The following is a 22,685-nucleotide window of genomic DNA, read 5'->3' on the forward strand; positions in this document are numbered from 1 at the left end:
ACTATTTTGTTAAATTACTTAATTAGTTCAGCCAAAACAATAGACTGAAGAATGCAGTTCTCATCACAATTGATGCAGTATGATTTTAATGACTTGATTCCTCGTTTTCTCCACCCCTCATGAGTTGCACCTGTGTCTTGTTAAACCTTATTAGTGTGTGTATTTAAATCCTGCCTTGTGGCTTGTGTGTAACCCATGCCTTGCTTGTTATATTTTGTGTTAAGCCTAGCTTCTGTTTGTAATTCAGACCTCATGTTATCTAGCCTTTGTTCTCATCTTTGCTTATGTCTTTGTTATAGCCTGCTACCCATTGTTGTCATTGAGTGTTTTGTTGAATTTTATTTGCTATGTATTCCTGGACTCTCCTTGTTGGCTCATTGATCCTGGACCATGACTCTGATTGTGTTTGCCCTTAATAAATCTCTCCTATGCTCTTCTCAGCATATGCCTCTGCCTTGTGACCACCATGTTACATATATATATATGCTGTTTATTTATTCTGTTCATCTTTATCAAAGTTATTAATTAATCTGCAGGCCACAATAGTGAGTATTATTTAATACTAATTTTGTTTTAGTCTTGGTTCCTCTCAAGATTTCTTCCTTATGCTCTAGGAAGTTTTTCCTTGCCTCTGTCACCCTTGGCTTGCTTGTTTGGGGCTTGGACTCTGATGTTTGTAAAGCTGCTTGTGACAGCAATTGTTGTAAAAAGTGCTCTAAATAAATGTGACTTGACTATTAGACTCTCTCCATTTAATCTTTTTAAGACATCTCAGTGTCCTCTTCTATACTTTTAATTCATTTCTATATTTTTTGTTTTCAAAATCAAGGCTTATAATAGTGTTATACTTAATGTTCACAATACAGAAAGCCACATTGTTGTACTATTAAGTGCCAAAGAGATTTTTTTGCTTTGCTGTTGAGGACCAGATGTTCCTGATTGCCTTCCTAAGTTGCTGCTCATAGAAAACAGGCCACATTAAGATGTGGGATACCAGAGTACATGCGTGTTCATAGGTTGGTATAATTAAAGTCAAATTGTTGTTATTGTGTGAGGCAATCTGGGAGCTGGGTGATTTACAAAGCTAGCATTCAACACTAATGTCCCTTTCCTTTCCATTATAAACGCTGTGGCTGCTGTTCCAAGTAAGCAATTATTCAGAAAATGAAAGTGGAACGGGAGTAAAGCTCGTTATGCTCTGATGAATTATGCTGGTACATAACTTGGGTGGTTAATTAAAGACAGGGGGCTCCTGTCTCAACTGTGCGCATTAATCACATCTGTGCATGTGCCTCTGGTGCTTGTCCTCTAATGCGCATTTCTTTCTGGTCAAGATTTAGAGGGAAACTTCCTTTCCTTCCTCCTTTTTTAGAATGGAGGGCAAGCGAAAAATTATGCAACAAGTTGTGCATGGTTATTTTCTGAACAGTTGCACAGGACACAATGTTCATTGTTTCACATGCTGTTAAAATTGATCTTCCAGGTCAAGTGAAAAAAGAAGTTGAAGCTTAGCACATTCCCTGTTTAGCATTAACACGGAAAATGCATCATAGCATCCCTTTTTTGTGACAATCTTTTGATGGATATGCAAGAAGTTAATATATAACACTCATGTAAATATATAAAATTAATGTAACCAAAGCCATTTGCTTTAGTTGTGCCAATTTTGGTTTATCCACATTTATTTTTCAGGCAAATGCTGTTGGTTATTTAAGACAAAAAGTATGCTTATTTGGTGTTTAGTTCATTTCAATTAATTTTCAAGGCGATTTTGCCTGTGTTATTTGAGGAACTAAAGCTGAAGAGAGGTTTAAAATTTCCACTTCCCTATTGCAAATGCTTGTGGAATGACTATAAATAATAAGTAGGTGACTCTTATAGTGGTCTGGTTAATTATCTCATTTGGAGAATATGCTACACAAAATTGTATTTTTTTCTGTATTAGCTCAATAATTGCCATCAGTCTCTTAAGATTCATACAATTAAAATTAGGCTAAACAAGTCCTGCATGCCCTAATTTTAGTTCAACTGTTCAACTTTGATTCATATAAATCACACCTGATTGTTCCTTGATATGCAGAAGTCTGACCCCTATTAAATTCCAGAGGACAACATACTCTTTGCTGCTCTGTGCTACTCTGCGCATCAGCTCTGCCACACCCTGCGGCTTCAGCTCTCTTCATCCCAGGACACGGAGATGCTCAAATAAAGCCATATAATAAAAGGAGGGCTCAGAGAACAAAGTAGAGTCTAGAGGCACAGTAGAGACCGGCTGAGTCAAAAAGATTAGGGACATCAATTGTCCCCTGGCACTATTCTTTTTGGGAGCACAGAAGAAACTGCTATGAGTATGTGGTTGCCTTTATTTTTAAATTCTGGCTAGAATCAGAGTGAGGGGAGAGAAGATCTGTGGAGGGGTCTAACATGACATAAACTGAAGAGGACAGAATGGTGAGTTGGACAAGAATCCAGCAAGGATCAAACACCATGGAACCTACCATTCTTCTGCTGGGGCTCTACCTAGAGTGTCCTCGCATGGATTAAAGTTTCTTTGATGGCGTTTATGCTGTTTTTTTTTTTTGTTTGTTTGTTTTTTTTTGTATTTTGTAGTATGCCTTTTTGTGAATACATGAAAAATAAAACAATGTATGCTGAAAAAAGAAGGAATCAATTTCTTAGGAAGTGGAAGAAGTTAATTTGTTTTTAATTTTTAATTGTGAAAAACAAAATTGTTCATACCATTTATATTCTAAATGGTCTCCCTCCAGTTCCATGAATGAGAAAGAAAATGAAGCAATGGCAGAGCAATTGGAATTCCTTTTTTATATCTTGGTAAAATGTACTAAACACAAATAAAAGAAGTTCATCCCAAATGAAGAGCATACTAGCACAGCTCAAACATTACTGGTTTTGTGCCAAATATAATGAACCCTCAGAAAGAAAGTGATAGAAGAACTTGACATATCTAACAATGGTGCCTCTGATCCTTCAAATGCTTACATGACAATTGTGATGGTTTTTGAAATGCTTATTTTGTTCTTGTGTGTGTATGGGGGGGGGGGGGGGGGGGGCATTCATACTGTCCTCTTTTCATGATCAACTTCTTGTCAGACTCCTCACCATCACAACCTTGTTTCCTCCATGTTCCTTTGCAGAATCGCTGATGAGTCATCTGTTTATATAGATTACAATAACAGTAGATGATAGCTGAGTAGTGTCTAAAGCCCACTGGAAGGGCCGTGGGACATTTCTGAAGGGTGTATGACCTACATGCCTACATTATAATAACTGTTCCTTTTCCATCAAAAAATGAGTGCTGACATTTAATTACCTGTATCCCCCTGAAGCTGTTTTGCAAATAATGACTTTTGTAAAACTGCAGTACCTACTGCAGGACAAGCAACACTGATTTTTTTCTCTCCTCTTAACTAAGAACAAATAATTGTGGAATGTTCGAATGTATTTCCTCACCACATTTTCATGCTTCACTTTATGTAAACCTGGTAAGCATCTGATAACTGATAACTCTCATGCAAACAGAAATAAAATACTTAATTATACATAAGAATGTATTATTATTGAATATGCCTGAGAAAGTTTGATACTAATCTAACTGTGGATATCATACAGCTATAGCTAATATAGACTGGCATCAGAGACATTCAAACTTGGGAAGAGCTCTCTTCAGGGATCCCTTTGTGTCTTATTAGACACAACACACAGATACCCAGAGAGGGCTTTAATAGTCAAGGAGACATGAAAACAAACTATATGTGCAAGCACACTAAACAGCTCTCAAGAGGCATGAATATCTCCAGCTGTGTTCACAATGTGTGCATTTGTGTGTGAGGACTGGTCTGGCTACAGGAGCACTAGAGGAGGAGTGTTTTGTGATGCCGCTGACCTAGCAGCATGAATGGTTTGGAACCAGTTAGATCAAAATACACACTATTATTACTGTGGCCTACTCAACAGAGTAATCCATCATTTTCTTTTTGTTGTTTGATTCTGTTCATTTTGTCTTTAGTAGTAGATAGCTACTAGATACAGAACATTTACTACCATGCATATATTTTTATTTCCAAATCTGTTTCTCGTTGGGCATTTTGATAAACATGTAGTATGAGTTTAGGTACTTTCTACCAAATGTATTAAATCATGTACAGCATTTACTGTACTTACCTGGTGTTTGGACTCAAAGATAGGTTTGGGGGTGATAGTGCTTTGTTTTTAATGTCATTGTAATTTAAGAGTTATACACATTAGCTTGTCCCATTATAAATCTGCATATTTGTTCATTGCCCAGAGCTAAATTAGTCCTGGATTCAGTTAAGCAGGTACCTAGATCAAAGAGCTAAAAGCTATTTACTCATTTTTAAATTCTATTTAATAAAAATCCATGTTTTCTTAGATGAAAAACACCTTTTACATAATCTAATTTTAGTTTATTTACAAAATGAAAGGCAAAGCTTTCACAGGAAAGAAGGTTCAGTTTATAGGTGTTTGTAGGATGTTTCTGTGGATGAGAGCTGTGAGCTGGAGTGTCTGTATTGCTCAACTTTCCTTCTCCAGTGCAGAGTCTACATGCTCAATGGCTCTGTACGTGACTATGGTGCCCTTCTCTGTGTACAATTATAGCACCCTTTTCTGTGTATAATTGTGGTTCCCTTCTCTATGCTGTGGCCATGTGAAAACAAATAACCCTAGACAGCAGCTGGGGCATCCAGCACCATGATTGGACAGCAGATGTCCAATCTGATGAAGCAAAAAATTTCACATTTCTACTGGTGCATACTGGTAACAATGCATTCTGGTGTCAAACTAAAAACAAGTTGGTTAGGCACAAACAAACGTTGAGAAATGTAAAAAATGTAGGGGGAAAAAATGTATGATAAAACAATGTGGGTTGTATATAAGATATTGTCAGTCATTGCTTCCAAAGCATGAGACCAAATGTGTGAACACAAATGTGTGAAAAAAAAAAATCGGTGTCACTGTTCTGTTGAGAATTGTTAGCAGCCTGAATAATTTCTGGTCAGCAGTGGTTGTGTGGTCCGAAACTGACCACGGTTTAGAGGGTGGAAACAAATTGTGAAAAACAACAGAAGGTCTGCAATAAATCTATAAAAGGCATCTATAAGAAAGGTGTATCTAATAAGTGGCCAGTTTTTTGTGTAGGCTTGAGCTATGTCTTTCTTATGAAGTGGGTTGTGAGTATATATTTCTCAGTCAATATGCGTTAGAATGTTCTTTCCTCGTCTTCTACCAGAACAAAAGTTCTGTCATGAAGCATTCATCTTTGAATAAAGTACGTACTAACTCACTTTAATAAAAGAGGGAACTATGAAGATTTTTTTATTTTGAAGGGGATACTGGAACTTCATGAGTTGTTGTGATAACATGATTGACATGATTGATAAGTGAATTTTAATTTATTTCTATTTACAACTTGGCAAAATGTGAAGCAATGACACTGCTACAGAAGATGCTGCTGATGGTTATTAAACAAGCAATCCAATGTTTTGGGTGATGAATTTCTACAACATGCATACCTGGGTATTAGGCCTGCATGTTTACGTAGGCAGAGGCTTTATGATGCACTTATATATTAAATAGAGACTGTACTTTAATATGTATTTCAAAATATATCTTAATTTATAATACTTTATGTATTTAGGTTAGTTACTGATTTATTCATTCACTATTCTGTTTCTTTTGAGATTTGATTAGTTGTACCACAGAAAAACTTTATTAGTGTGCTTTTACTTTCACCTGTGTATGTGTATTAAATAAAATGTTCACATCTTATTTAACATGCTAATTCTAATGATTAACTCAGTGCTAAGTAATGTAGCACAGAGTATGGTTGAAATATCACAGCATTTGGATTAAAAGAATGACTCTGTACCCTTAAGGACTGAACTATTTTAACTCCATGTTGGGTTGGTGCAGTATTAACCTAGAATTTGGATGTGTTTTTTTTTTTGTTTTTTTTTAACCTAGCATTTTTTTTTTTTAGATTATTTGAAGCATTTCTTCAGATCTAAAAAATTGTGTACATGCCACACAGTGAAGTTTCTGAAACTAACATTGTTTTAGTGAAACCTTTCTGAAGACCTGCAGTATGCAAAAGTAGAACCTGCCAATGGTTTTGGTCATCTTATCGACAAGTACCTGAAAAGGAGAGTAGACTTTAGTGTCACCTGTCTCCATACACCTCTCCAAAATGTGACTTCAGAGAGAAAAATTCTACCTTTAAATTTTAACCTTCTAACCCATGGGCCTGCCCTGATTTCTGCACTCCTTTTCCTTTTTGTCATTTCAATTGTTCCCCCTTTATTTGTTCCTAAGCTCTTTGACCTTTCATGAGTGCTGTAATAGATACATAGATAGATGGATATATAGACAGACAGATAGACAGATAGTTATTAAATCTTTATTATTGTTGTTCTATTTGAATTTAAAACATGTTGAATTTTGAAGGATTAAACAACTGTTCTGTCTTTGAGTAACTATTTAAACATGAACATCTTAAAAGGCACTTTAAATAAAAACACATTCTGTGATATAATTATGATGTTTATTTGAATTTCCATTTGATAATATCATGCTGCTCATATAAAGTTAATATGGGGCCAGACCAAAATCATTCTCTTTGTTTTATACTCAAGCAGTTTTAAAGATGAAAACTCCCTGGGATCTAGAGTGTTCTTGTCATAAGTAACATATAGTTCTCTGTATGTAGTATTATATAAACTATTTTAAGCATTATAGTATCATCGTATGCTTTTACACATTGTTGAGTGACATAACGACCTCAGAGTTAATAGAGCACATGAGGAAAGTTGCCATTTATAGGCATATGAAATTTGTTATTTTAAAATAGCATTTTTTTTTTCAGTCAGTAGACATCACATGGTCAAAGAGGCAGGCAGAATGAAGTTCTATATATTTTTGATATATAGAAGAACGTGATACATAAAAACATTCTAAAATGTATTATATGAATTTATTGTTTCAAGAGGATGAATATACGCAAATATACTTGGTAATTGCATAATTTAAAATTAATTATATCTTATGTTAATTTCATGTAAAATTGTGATGTCAGCATAAATTACAAAAGCAGAACTTTTGTGAGCATATATCTAAAATTTCTTTACTATTTCTATTTTTGTTGATTAGCCATCTATGCTTACCAAGCTGCTATTTTAAAATATACAGACATTCATATGATATATATATATATATATATATATATATATATATATATATATATATATATATATATACACATATACACACACCTACAGTTGTCTTAATACTGTGATAAATATAACAGAATTAATACATATGCATTAATGAATAACATAGCATAGGGTTACATGGACATTTATATCAGAATATGAAGGCCCTCTGGCCTACAGAAAAAGTTCATAAATATTATTTCAGCTCTATACAATCCTTTTTACCATTAGTCTAATTGCCATTTCTGGTAAATCAGATAGATTAAATCACATTTTTTCATAACTGGAACAAAATGGGTACCACACTTTCATTTTTCTGTCATGCTGTTAATCCATAGAATAGCCATAGAAAGCCAAAACTGAGCAAAATGGTAAGCAATACTGACTTCTGTAATCCACTACAAGCTTTACAAGTATGAAGGGACAAAATACATAGTAGCATTGAAATGTGCTTGGTGCAGTCCAGAGTTCGTTTTGCAGGGAAAACTCATCTTCAGGTTGTTACTTGCAAAAGATGGGCTGATTCAAAACTTCATTTTGATCAAGACTGCAATCTTGGTTAACCTGAAACATATCACATTTTTCAGTTCAAATCAGGCTAGGTATCTGCGAATAACACAGGGGTATCAGTAATGTATCACAATAATAACTATAACATCTAAACACACCAAAGCACCAACTGTGATTATTCAGAAAACTTCAAGTCCAGAGGCTATCCGGTCAGGGTGTCCTTGTGGCCTCCCATATGCCAGAGTTGCTGCCTGGGACACCTTGTGTAGATAACGGATTTGAGTGGCTTATCTTTGCCAACCCCCCGCCGTTCCTTCTCTGGGCTGATGCAGCCAAACAAGGCTTGGACACTGCATGAGATTAAATGACCTTTCGAGATGCAGTGATGGTACACGCCATCCACTGCCAGAGCTGCTGTCTGAGACACCTGATCTTCAGCACGGCTCTGCACTATCTGCTCATACATGGTTGCTTCTGCCCTCTGTATTTTTTTTGGAAATGCTTTTCAATTCCTGGAATTTGCAGCAGTACCACAGAGAAGTGGCTACCTCTCCACTGACAGCTGGCTGGATTCTTTGTTTTCACTGTTGTGATAGCTTGCCAGCTGCTGTGCTGAAGACCCTATGTGTCCAGTTCATACTTATGTTTTTTTTTGTTGTTGTTTTTTTTGCTCAAACGCACATACAGTGAAACATTTGAACCTTCTTCCTTTTGTATGGTTGACTCACACTGTATGGGGAAACTCAGGCTTAGCAAAAGGAACCAAAGTAAAAATATTTTTGCAGTCACTGTATGCTTAGTGCCAAGGATATGACTGTGTTTATGCTTATATAATAGCAAACCAAACAGGAAATATTAAATGAACATTGATAGATATGGAATAAACAGTGATATGTATATTTATATATATATATATATATATATATATATATATATATATATATATATATATATATATATATATATATATATATACGAACAAACAAAAACATCTCACACGTAATTTCCTAAGTGTAGTGACATTCGTAGTGACATAATACTGTGTAGTGACAACAGCGACATTCCTGGTTTTGACAAAAACTTGTAGGTGGAATTACAAACATGGCTTTTATGTTTTGGAAATTGTTTGAGGCTGTTATTTAATAAATGCTGTTAAATGTAACATTTTTCTTCTAAAATCCATGAAATCCAACATTTTTGAGAAACTAAGTCCATGAAGTTAACCAATTTTTCAGTGAATTTAGTAGGGCCCTATATATATTAAATGAACCTCAATATATATGGAATGAACATTGATAAATACAATGAACATTGATATACATGGATAGAATGTTGACATACAGTGAACAATGACATATATATATATATACAGTGAACAACATATAGTACATATATTGCATAAGGTAGTAGTTTTTGGAGAGAAATAGTCACAACCATAACAAAGCAATCTGGCTGCTTATATAGAAGAAACAGGTTACACTGGAAGAGCATAGGAGGCATCATACTAACCCATTTATGCTCAAAAATTTAAAAGAAACACAATATGCGAAATGACCACATATTTTGTTCTGTTTGCAATAAGGCCACTTTGTATTTCTATCTATATTTGACCTTTTTCTAAACCTCATATCTTAGAAAAGCAAGAAATAAAGTATACCACACATATTCATGATCATTCTTTTGGCAGTAATGCATAAAGGTATTCCATCAGTGTTTTTACATTAATTGGTCATGTTTTTAGAAATCAAAGATGAGCTGATAAATAGTGCAGTGATGGGATACTGTCAGTAATTGTAGACAAAGTCCACCTGAATAGAAGGATGGCTAAATAGAAAATATTATTGCATTTATATTTGTATCTATCTTAATATTTGCAAAATTTGGAGAATGATTTAGGTTTCTTACAGAAAGTGCATAAGATGATTGTAATGACAATGGAGTAAAATGTGTTTAGGAGAAACAAAAACAAAACAACCCACCTGAGCTTCACATCACTGGTGTAGACAGGAATTCATTTTAGTGGAGGAACAAATATGCTAAGAAGAAATCATCAAACGATTTGTAATTTTTAATTATGGGCTTCATCCCGCATTGTAATAAATTATATATATATAATCCATATATATAAATGTTCATTAAATATTTGTAGTTGGGCTTTCCACCCTTCCACACACACACACACACACACACACACACACACACACACACACACACACACACACACACACACACCTTTTGACAGAATGAAAAAAATACTGGTACTTCACTGTTTAACTACATCTGATACATAACTCAAAGCCTTAATCTATATTTTCTGTTTTGTATAGGAATATAGTATGAGCAAGTGCAGGACTTTCCAATATATACATAAATTCCTTTTCCAAAAAAGTTATATTCAACACACACAACAGGCTCATATTTAAGTTAACAACACTACTTGGCAAAATTCCAGGCATAAAATGCCATGCCACAGACTACAATTCCACCTCCTACCTACCCCTCCGTGAAGTGTTTTACATTCCACGCTGTCTACAAGATTAATGAGTTGCTAATTCCAGAATTATTTGACAATACAACAGAACTGAGGAATGCTTGTATATAAAAAGAAGAAAAACCTAATTCCCCCCTGCCCTGTTGCTAAGACAAGCAAATATGAAATATGAAATATGAAATATGCAAAATGGAGATGCTTCCACGGTCATTAACTGGACAAGGACCTGAACTGTATAATACAGAAATCATATGGGTAATAATCAGTGCTGTCAAGGGCAGTCAGACTGAAACCCATGACATCACTGGAGAGATAAGCAAAAACTGATTTAAGAACCAGACCGGTATTCTAAATATAAGCATTTTTTAAAACAGTGATGGTAATGGGCCATTAGAGGACTGTCTGCCTGGGGGACCGGATGAGGTACCATGCAACGCAGGGTTAATTTTTTGGTTTCTGCATGGAGGAAGGAGCAGGCAGGCTACAGCTCATGGGCAAAGGCTGAGAGTCTAGGAAAAAAGACTTGCTAAATATGTAACTGTAATTTTATATAAAGCACCTGTGATAACCTAGTAGCAGTAGCTCATTGCACCATCAAAAAATATATATGTCAGAAGGAAAGAATAATAGTTAGGTGGGTTCTCCTCCAAAGTGCATTTGATCTCGGTGGCTGGATTTTGATGTTTCCAAGATTTCTGTGGATGTCTGAAGCCAATATATATATATATATATATATATATATATATATATATATTTTTTTTTTTTTTTTTTTTTTTTTTTAAATGAACTTTCTTTTAATTGGGACAAATACAACAATGTCCACATATTTTTAAAGGCTACCTACACACCTGTGCCTTTCTTCACTAGCTAACTAATCTGTACACATTTGCTATGCATGATGTAAGTCAAACTCCTGCTCTACATTTAATTAAAAAATTGAAAAAAGCTTTGAGCAAGACCTCTCTATTAATCTGTCTCCATTGTACATAGTGTCCAGGAATTCCATAAGATGAGACCAGACTTTGGATCAGTGGGCTGATGGGTACATGTCTGAAGCCAGGTGAGCGTGGACAGGTGACTCCAAGTCACAAGGGCAGGCTGAGGCTATAGCTCTGCAGCCAGCAGGCATGAAACCATCAAGCTCATGCAGACCTCTTACAATGTATCGTGAAGTGCAGTCTGACCTGTATCTGGTTTCCAGGGGTTACCAAATCTGGTCGCGGTCTGGGGATATCTGCTCCGAAGGTTACATGGGAAATGAAAGGAGGAAATGATATTAGTTTAATATTTCATAGAGAATGAAAGAAATACCTTCTATTGAGGTTTATATGTTTTACCATCGGATCAATATAAAACCACCACAAACAACAATAGCCGAGGAGATATGCGCTGCTTTAAGCTCCTTAAGATTCCAGGGATCAATAATTAGGCTCCACACAGGTTTGATGTGGCAGTTTAAATAATTGATAGATGGTGTAGAGCAGGAGTGAAGCCATACAGTCTTCATAACTAGGACAAGGACACTGGCATCAGCTTACTATTAAAAGGTTCTAATTAAAGTAACCGGTATGTCATCTTATGGGCCTTAAGAGTAGTCGCATACTGCCTCTGTGTTCTAATGCCATTAACAAGGCTAAAAGCCTCACACTCTCAGTGAGGTCAGAACAAGTATTTTCAGACAGATGGCTCAAATAGGTGTCAGCTGTGATCCAATTGTAATCTTCTTTCAGTAATATAATTATCATAGAAGGATATAACTCTTTAACTGCTTTTTAATTTGAGACTGAAATTAATTACTTCTGACCACCATAATAGGTCAGAAGTAATTAAAACTATAATTTATCTAATGTGCTAAAACCTCCTCTCATGTGTTTTCTTTTCATGACAGTAAACTTACTCTCTGCCAGGATACAATTACTAAAGAAAGAGCCCAGGTCCAGAACTTTTATTGTAATTATACTCAGTTAAAACAGGCAGCTGGAAATTTGAGAAAGTAAGATATAAGAATAAGGCACAAAAATGATAACATGGTAAGGACTATCATTCTCTCTATTTTCTAAAATGCCCACCAATACAAATTATAAATATGTTAAAAACATAACATACCTCTATTTAGACATTGGGATATTGATGTCATATTGCAATTAATTCCATTTTATATGATATATGAAAATCGGATTTCCTCTTATTCAATTTGTAACAGGGTTTTTGTTAATTGTTTGTTTTACTGTTTTTGTTTAACACAATTGTTACATCATCGTTTGATGATGTACCTTAATGTACCTTTGTGGTCTTGATTTTGTTCCCTATGGCACAACTCCAGCCAGTAAGATCAGGTAGAACCTTACACTCCTCTCCATCCAGACATGGATGCATCTGACACCACCACTTCTGCTCCACTATGGAGGCTGTAGGAGGATAGATGCACTGTTTGATACAAATATACACATCAACTCCATGCATGTCAGTGGCATTACAATCCCTAATACAAGGCAATGCAAGTTGATGGGAGAATATAGCAAAATTTGAGCAGAGGGCTGCTCTGGAATTGTGGCACTTTATGATTTTCATGCCTGTTTTATTTCTGCCAGAAACCAAGAACCTCACCACACTTGAGTTACTTTACCAGAGCCCCAGTATGACTGTACCTTTCAATGATTCACATCAGAGAACCACAACCATGACATCATTATTACACCCTGTTCTGAGAAAATGTGTAATATCTAAATATGTACTGGGTATAATGAAAAGGTTAAGTACTGATCATTTTTTCAAGATTACCTGCAGTGCACTCATGACCGAGCACATTAGCACAACACTTTAATTTGCAGTGAATGTCAGATCCAAAATGTCAGTGAATAGGTCAGACAGTACTGAGGGGCTAAGTTTTATCCTCGTGTTCAATAGTTTAATTCTTGGATTTTCATCCCTTTATTATAGCTCAAATTGTAGGACACAGTAGAGTCTAAGCAGTATGGGTCTGCCATTCCTAACAGTTTCAGACATTTTAGAGTGAGATGTAACAAAAGTAATTTGATATTACACCTCTGTTGTAAACAGTTTATGATTCTGTTGTCCTGATACATGATTAATTTACAAAATAAGTCAAATTTCAAACCATCTGGTATCTACACTCCTAAAGATGATAAGTTCCCAGTATTTTGGCAGTCTGCAACTTGTTACACAGTAGCATTTCAAAGAGGTTCAGTAACAGCACTTCTATAAATCAGCACTTTTTCATGTATAAGCAGTTGGCTATGTCCAGACTCAAATAAACATAGTATTAAGAACCCTTCCTTTTAAGACTACTGTCCTGACATAGCTTTCATACTCACACTTAAGTAGAGAATGCATTGGCTACTCAGGAAGTTTACAGAATGCATTCTAGTTGCACTGTTGTTGGATATGTTGCATATGAAGCAAATGTTTACAAAGCAAAAAGTAGTTTATTCAGTCCAAGATCAGGTGCAGCAGAAAAGCAATGTTCACACATATTTGATAACCAAAGAGAATGAAGAGTAACTCTCCACCCATAGCGTGTGTGTAAATATATATATATATATATATATATATATATATATATATATATATATATATATAAATGATTTCACACTTATTTCACAATAGCACCTTCAGCTCTTGCTGAAAATGAGACACTTGAAACAAAAGGATGTAATTTATACCCATGATCAAGTAATTTCACCATCTAATCATTTGGGATTATTTGGGTATCAGGAGTGCTTACAGGTGCTATTCTATAGAATCCTACAGAAGTAATGACATTAATTTGGAACTAATAATAAACTCTAGGGGCTAAGAATATAATAATCTGTCCTTTAGTACAGACCATAATATTTTTTTATTAACAAAATCCCCTATATCTCCTAGAATCCCATTGAATTTCATATATGTAACTTGTTCAAGGAACCAGTTTTGAAATCTGGTTTTTATAGTTTTTTATTGTTAATTGAAAGTTTAGGGTTACTTCTAAAAAAAAAACCCATGGGAAAAACAATTACACTTAAAGTCCAACTAGAGACAAAATAATTGTAAGAGTGACCTTGCTGTAGGTTTAAATTGCTAGGTTTTACATACATTACATACATTGTTAATATATTTTTATAATATATTTTTTTGTGTATATATATATATATATATATATATATATATATATATATATATATATATATTTCCCTATGCACCCCTGATTTTTTTTACTCAGTTTGGACAGAGCACTCTCGAACCATTTCACTTCGAGCTATACTGTGTATGACTATGTATGTGACAAATAAACCAAACTTGAACTTGAACTTTAACACCAGGGTTTTTGAATCCAATATAAAATATTTTGAGGCATACTAGTTTAATATGAAAAATGAATAATGTCTTTGAAAACTAGCAAAACACACTTTTACATACACGTGCACAGACATGCATTTATATATAGAATACAGAGCACAAAACAGAGGTGAAGTGAGATTCATGTCGAACACTGAAACATACCATCAACACAGGAGGGTGCTGCTCGGGTAGTTCCAGCCACTTGCCCTGGAAAGCAGGAGCATTTGACAGTTTGAGAGCGCACCTCAATCTTGTTCTTGTTACAGCATCGGTGTAATGCTACGACCTCACACGTTCCGGTCCTGACATGGCTAACCACTGAAAGAGAAGACACATAAGACACCATAATGGAAGAAACTGATTTTGTTATTGAGTGCTTTTATCTTTCTTCCAAACCTTACCACTTAATGTTTCCCATTTTCCTCAAACTATTAAAGATCTGCTGAAAAAAATCATGCATAAAGTACAATTTGTCCAGTAATTTACTAGACTGCATTTCATATGACTTTCTGCTTGTTTATAAATGTGATTCACACCTAGAATCACAACAAACATTAAAATGATGTACATGAAGTTTCAAAATGAAATTAAGCGATAAGCTACTTGTAGCCTTAACATGACTAAAGCAGTGATGCAAATAGACAGAATTCTGGAAGACAGAGACAATAACTAAAAATGAAAGACATTACAACACAAATATTACTACGATAAATTAAAATAAAGACCCCTAAATATGAAAGTGTAATGTAATGGACAGCGGATATCGAGAAAACCGTCTCTCCCAGCATCTGGCATAAAACACTTTTCTGTTCTAAATAAAATGTCCAGTGGTCTGTATTTTTAGCTGGTTCCCTGCACCCCTAACATTGTCTGAATTATTTAAGGACAGCATGGCTCTGTGCACTGTTAATTGCTAGTGACATTTTCATGAAGTGTCCTCCTCCTGTGCTTGCCTCTCTTTTTTTTTTGGTCTAATGTGGTAAACAACTAATTAGAGAGTTTGCATACCTGCCCTCATACTGTTCCACATGAGTGCAGACAGGCTTATATAATTAAACTACATTTGCATGATTAATAATGATGGAATCATTATTATGAATTCTTATGATGAATTCAGATGAATTCTTATGCTGTGTGATGCTGGAACTTGTTCAGTAAGAATTTATTTTTCTTTAAGTACTTGTGCCTGTAATCCTGTGGATAATTGTTGCCATTATGTGGTTTATCTACAGTCATTTGTAAATAATTTTTAAATCACTGTCTGCCATTCATCATTATGATGAATGATGAATTTCAGCTGTAATGGGAATGTTAACATTTAGGAATGCACTACAGTTTAATAGTAGACACTCTTGGTGTGTATTCATGCACTTCTCCTAAGGTAAGAGCCTGTTTAAATATAGAGGAATGGATGGATATATAGATGGATAAACTACAGATAAAATTTATCCAGAATTTCTTCACCTCAGCAGCATTAGTATTAGGGCAGTGGTACAAAGTGCATAGAGAAACAAGATAGAACACAATGTTATTTTAAGCACTGTTTTCTTTGCTGTAAAAGATGAGGTCACCACTCTTCCCCAGAGGCATGCAATGTTCACAGGTACAGCTGAGCAAACAATGTGCAAACTGCACTTCTGTTCCTACAAGATTTCCATAAGTGTTTGGAGGGAGATGGAAGGGGCATTCTTTGCACAGGAAACAATCTGCATTTACTTAATTCACCACCTAACACTACAGCAGGACTGGGTGATGCACTGGAGCAGCAAAAATGCCCATGGAAAACCTTAAAACTTCCTGGACTGAGATTTGAAGGTAAAGTGCTTTGTCGGAAGGTTAGCGCATGCTTGAATGCAACCACAGTGGATTTGATTACATCCCTTGTGCATTCCATCTGTGGGGTTAGTAAGTAAGAATACACATAAGTAGCCTTGAAATAGCCTACTATATAGGCCTGAAAAAAGGCTAGTAAAAGGTAAAGGGTGTTTGTCATCATATGTGTCTAAGGTATCACAAAATTTGTATTAGTTGTTGTAATTGGGTATTATTACAGGGGCAGCACAGGGCATGTTATGAACTGAAGTGGTTGAATAGATGCACATCCTCCACAGGAAATCAAAAGCATAAATAAGAATAACCCAAAAGGATGACCAAAGCCTTATAAAAATGCCTCTGAACCCAAAAACTAAATATAATATAATATAATATAATATAATATAATATAATATAATATAATATAATATAATATAATATAATATAATAATGCAATTACAATCCCATAAAATAACCATAATATAAGACCTTTCTGAAAATTGGGGGGAGGGGGGGCACCAGTTATGGGTCCCACCAGATTTTTTATATCTGTATTTTTTAATATTTCATTTAATTTCATTACTATTATTTTGTACAATGTAAAGTTATGGGTATTTTTATTTTATGAGTCGCACATATTCTAATTATTTCAAAGATTATGCCTCAAAAATGAACACATTCCATTTCCCTATGGTACTGGTTTCTTCCAAAAGTTGCAGAATGAAATCAGTTCACAATCTCAACAGCAGGTACAGAGGGACATAGCACTGTCTGTGCATCAGTGGTGAAGTGGTTAGTAGGGAATCAATCTGAAGTGGTCAGTATGGTATCAATTCCTTAGTAGTAGGGTGTCAGTCCCTTTTTCAAGCACGTGGAAATGAAAAGTTGAACGAGTTCATGAATGTTCAAGTTATTAATGAACTGAACAAGAAAGTGTCCCAAAGAATACAAAACCATTACATTTATCTTAAATGGAACACAGGAACACTTTAGCTAGCAATGTAAAGTTAGGTGAATAATAAATAATAAAATAGAAAGAGCATATCCAGCAAGGCACCACAGCTATCACAGAAAAGGAACTGATTAAATGTATGATTTACATATTAAATTCAGAGCTAAAGTTGCATTAGCCAAACTCTCAATAGGATAGTACATTTGGCAGATGAATCAGAGTAATTGGCTGGGATCATGAGAATTTCTTACGTTTATAATCATCTTAATTTGCTATATGTAAGCATTTTATATATATATATATATATATATAAAAAACATACATATGCACACAGAGATAACAGCATGAAATAGCCCAGTGGACACTGGAAGTTAGAACATTTGATGTCTTATTTTTTTAAGAAACTCTTTAATTTAATCTCCTCATTCATCCTTTCAAGGAATAAACTTTTAAGCTATTTTAAACATTTAAAATCCAGAAAGCTTCCCTCTTTTTCCTGATGTGGTCAAGGTTGCAGACTCTGTCTGTAGGTTGAATGTACTCAATACCCAACCAATAAAATGAATTAAGAAATAGAGTTACCAGCTTCCAGTGACCAGCTTCCAGTGCCTTGTCACTGGGTTAGTTAGATTATTCATAACAACAGAATATATGCTCTTTAAAAACCAAAATGTTTCACCAACATTATTTTCCACATGCACTTTATGTTAAATATATAACTTTTTTTTCTGTCTTGCATGCAGTAAAACTTTTTTTTTATGGACTGGATGATTAAAAAAATAACATTTTAAGGATGTTGACAGTTTCTACAATTTCCACATTTAAAAGTTCTACCTGGAATTTTACCTGTAATATTTCTTATTAGAGTTTCCTTTGGAAGGCAAGCTCTGACCACTATTTTTGATGTTATTAGCACTTTTAAAAGTTATAAGATGGACATTTTAAATGTATTTTTTAGAACTGGATCACTCTGAAGGATATGCCAGTGTTTTAAGATCATACCTCTAATATGCATAGTTTTATAAGTATTCGTAGTTCAATGAATCAAGCCTGGATTTTTAAAAAATGTTTTTGGATATAAACACATTTCCTGAGATTTAGTTTGTATCTTCTTTTATGTATCAACAAAATAATCTTCCTTATATGCCCTCACTTTAAACTTAGCCAACATATCATTCTAACTAGTTTTACAATCTTGACGGATTCTTCTGAGTCTGGTACATTAACTAATATGTAAACTCTTCCTATGAGATTCATATAATGCCTGTTCTTCCAAGTAACCTACAAGTAGGCAGGCAAATCTTGGTTCTATTTTAGTTCCTACTGCAGTTCCAGGAAAGTTTAAATATTAAGTATCATTGGGAAAAAAAATTCCTTTCTAAAACAAATGATTTACGAATGTTGTTGATGGCTTCATTATTACTCCAAAAATTAATCTTACAGATACATTTCCAGTTGGAAATGTTAAATGTGGAAATTGCATTAATTGTCAATATATTTAAAAAAAATATTTTTAAATGATCACCCAGTCAATCAAACAAGGTGAACAGCAGATGCTTTATCACATCTAAAAATGTATTTATATAAAAATATATACATATTTAATACAATGCCCATGTGGGAAAAGTATATCTATGGTGAGAGTGGTTGTTTTTAGTTTGGTTTGGTGGTCTTTTGTCCTTTTCCTTTTGGCTATTTGAGCTCATGCTGATCTTAAATGTTTTTCTTTTATTTTGAAAGTTTGCTAGAACTAACAGCTGACATTTGTAGCAGTTTTATCACTTTAATAAATTGTCAATCACGATTTATAAAATTACTTGGGGCACCAACCTGATTAACAGGGAAAAATAAATACATTTTAATGAATTTATTATTGATTATTAATACCATCTCAACTCATGAAAGTCACCAGTTCAATATTTTGATTATTACTCATCTACAAAAAATTTGAATATCACTCTTGACTCACAAGCATTATATCTAGGAGTAGATTTATTGAGATAGGAGAACTTGCATAAAAATAATTGATTACAATTCTACTAATGACTAGAGATACTGAGCCTTCTAAAATTGCTATAATATAACAAATGTAAGAAACATCATAACCAAATGAATTAACAATTAACAATCTAGATCATGGTGGACCAGAGTGGCTACCTAGTAATAGAAAGAAAATAATGTAAAAGAAAAAAAGTGAGAATGATCAACCAGGCAGAATACCAACGAAATGTATCATCCAAACGAGATTAATGGTGAGAGAACATTACTAAAGGTATAGCAGGAGGACTTAGAAGAGAAGGAGAAATTGTTGTGAAACATCCTGAGGAAGACTTAATTATAAGATTAAGGAGGCTGCATCACAGATTGGAGGAAAGTTAACTGAACTAATTTTGATGTATAAACAGTATAGTTACTATTGATGTAACTATAACCATCTGGTAACATAAAATGTGAAATGCCTGTCCTTCCAATATGTTGGGCTGAACCATTTCAAACTGCCTTGGAGAGAATCCATTTTCCATCCATTTTCCATTGCTGGCTTGACCCTGCAAGAGCGATGTAGGCCAATCTTCTAGACCTTTTCAGGTAGGCCTTTCAGAAGTAGGAGTTTTAGGGATCAGTGGTTAGGCATCCTGTACTTGTGTTTGATGACAGTTCTGGAATGATTCATTGCCGGCCATACAATGAAACTTCAGTCTCAGTCAACACAACAAGTCAAGTTTGTTTGACATAAACTATGTTGAGTGAATCCTGTAATCCACTCTGTGGATTTATGACACCAGAGAAGAGGAGTAAGGGTCAGTAAACCACGCCAGCATGATAAACCATCAGCTAGGCCATTTTATGGTTTTGTTGCTCAGCATCATGGCACCACAGGGGTCCTGGTTCCTGTACATGGGCCAGGGGTAAGATAAAGCCCACTCTGACCAGATCAAAGTTTCATCAGATGAATAATTGGTAGTCTATCTTGGCTACATATTTTTCATTTCAGATGTGTAAGTTTCCTGTGGGTTGACTATCTTTCTTTGTTCCGATTGTAAGATATTAAGATGTTGGTATTGCAGCCATTTTATTGGTTGTTTTTCATTTTTTCCCCTGTTTTTCCTGTTCTATGTGTCTTATGTGTCAATCACTCTTACCTTCATCCCTGATGATGGCCTATATGCTGAAATGTGCTGCATTTGAAGTTGTACCAGATCTGCATTTGAAGTTGTACCAGATCACACTTTCCATAAAAGACTATGGGAATTAATATAATAACACACACACACACACACACATACATATATATGGCCTGTAAAGGGAAAGAGATGATGCAAATACAAATAATAATCCATTTTAACATTGCCTCTTCCTACCTGCATGTAAAGAAGCTATAAAAGAAAGTCATTTACTGGTATTACTGGCTTGGCTCTTAATTGTTTACAGTCATTTTTTACTAAAAGACAACAATTCATATCAATAGGTACACAGAAAAATCATCCATTGCCTTTAAGGAGTTTAAGGAGTTTAACTTAAACTTAAGGAGTTTGGAGCACCCCTATGCCAGATAAATTTGTAATCAATACCTTAAATTCCATTGTTATGCTGACAACATTCAGAATTATATTAGTACTGCTTTCCCTACTGCTTCTGCCAATGCATTGTGTTCATGTGTTATAGATCTAAAACTCTGGTTGCATAATACCTATTTGAAATCTAATGCTGATAAAACTTAAGTTTTACATGGTTAGGGCCTAAACTGCTTCTAAAACCTAAATGTTAATGTTGATGGAGTTCCTTTTAGGTCAGCTCAAGTTATTAAAAACTTTGGTTGTCTCTTTGACTCATCACCTTTGAGTCCCATATCAAGTGACTCACCAAAACTACATTTTATCATCTGCACAATATTGCAATATTTTGCCCTGTGCTCAGTGATATAGACCCAGAATTTTTCAAAATTTTATCCTGCATTGATTACTGTAAATATATTTTTATGGTCTCCCAGCTAAATTGATCAGCCATCTTCAGTACATCCAAAATGTGGCAGCTGGATTCCTTATATCTAAGAAACAGCTCGCATCACACCTGTCATTCAACAGCTGCGCTGGCTACCTGTTATCTCCTGGATTTCATGTAAAATACCTCTAATTGTCAAAGCTTTCCATGGTCCTGTTCCTATCTTACTGAGTTCATTCATTTATATTGTCCCTCTCACACCCTTAGATCCTCTAGCTATAAACATTTGTCCCACAAATCTGATTCACAAACACAGCTTTGCTGCTGCTTCAAAACTTTGGAACTCCCTGCCACAATCGCTAACTGTTCTACTCATTTTTTCCTTTAAAACTCAACTTAAAATTCAAATTCCTCTTTACTGATCATTATTCTTCTTAATTTTAATTTATTTATCCCCCCCCCATATTAAATGTAAAGCACCATTGCATTTGTGAAAGGCGCTATATACATTTAATTAGTATTATAAGTCAGTCATATAATTTTTACAGACCTTTTGCAAATAAATAGGGAGATTAAAATACATTTGTCTTGTATTTGTATTTCTTTTAGGTATAGACTTTGAGTAAAGATTTTGTCTTTTTAAAACATACATACAGGGGTATTGTGATGGATTTAAGCATTCAGTGATAAGTTATATAATAATAATAATAATAATAATAATAATAATAATAATAATAACAACAACAAGAACACAACAGTCTTATGTCTTCTTTGGTGTGACTCTAATTCCAGTCTGGAACCTTGTAGATTTCAGTTCCTATCTGTCCTGGCTCTAATCCTGCAGTGGGCCAGACTACAGCAGGGCCAGGGGAACATAAAAGAGACAGGGAGATAACAGGCAGGGGCATCCTCAAACCATCTATCTATCTAGCTATCTAACATAACTATAAGACAATGACAAAATCTTATAACCTGTAGTGTAGTAATACCTATTATATTGAAAAAGGTGAAAAGCAAAAATATTGTATAATAAATCCTTGAATTAGAAGAAAATGTTGTGTCATTGTCTGCACATTAATGGCATGGAAAGACATTATATTCTCATACATTTAATACTGAAGGAGCAGTAATTGTAGAACTGTGCGATAGGATTCATGGTAAGATGGTGTTAAACGTCTGAAGCCAGATATTTTTTAGAGCTGGAGCAAATATGACAGCTAGTTAGAAGCAACAATTAAATCACCAAGACTGGTGACAGCACAACAGGCATACACAACACAGCATAACACTGTAATTCTATTTGTAATTATAGTTATAACTATTAAAAGTGCAGGTGCAACCCTAACAGCAGCATATTCAGAATGTTGAAACTCTGAAGGAAAAATCTAGGCTG

General features: G+C 34.6%; 1 protein-coding gene across 1 annotated transcript in view; it reads right to left on the reverse strand.

The window, feature by feature from the left end:
* Positions 1 to 7,296: 7,296 nt before the first annotated feature.
* Positions 7,297 to 22,685, reverse strand: part of LOC113585496 (chemokine-like protein TAFA-2) — a 29,626-nt gene continuing 14,237 nt past the window's right edge. Inside the window, exons 3-6 of the mRNA XM_027023012.2 lie at positions 14,752 to 14,907; positions 12,532 to 12,656; positions 11,433 to 11,482; positions 7,297 to 7,811 (exon numbers count right to left, since the gene is read on the reverse strand). Coding sequence (XP_026878813.1) covers positions 11,453 to 11,482; positions 12,532 to 12,656; positions 14,752 to 14,907 — 311 coding nt within the window. The 3' untranslated portion in view covers positions 7,297 to 7,811; positions 11,433 to 11,452. The remainder of the gene's footprint in view (positions 7,812 to 11,432; positions 11,483 to 12,531; positions 12,657 to 14,751; positions 14,908 to 22,685) is intronic.

Source organism: Electrophorus electricus, chromosome 2 (genome assembly GCF_013358815.1).
Source record: "Electrophorus electricus isolate fEleEle1 chromosome 2, fEleEle1.pri, whole genome shotgun sequence".
Taxonomy (NCBI): Eukaryota; Metazoa; Chordata; class Actinopteri; order Gymnotiformes; family Gymnotidae; genus Electrophorus; species Electrophorus electricus.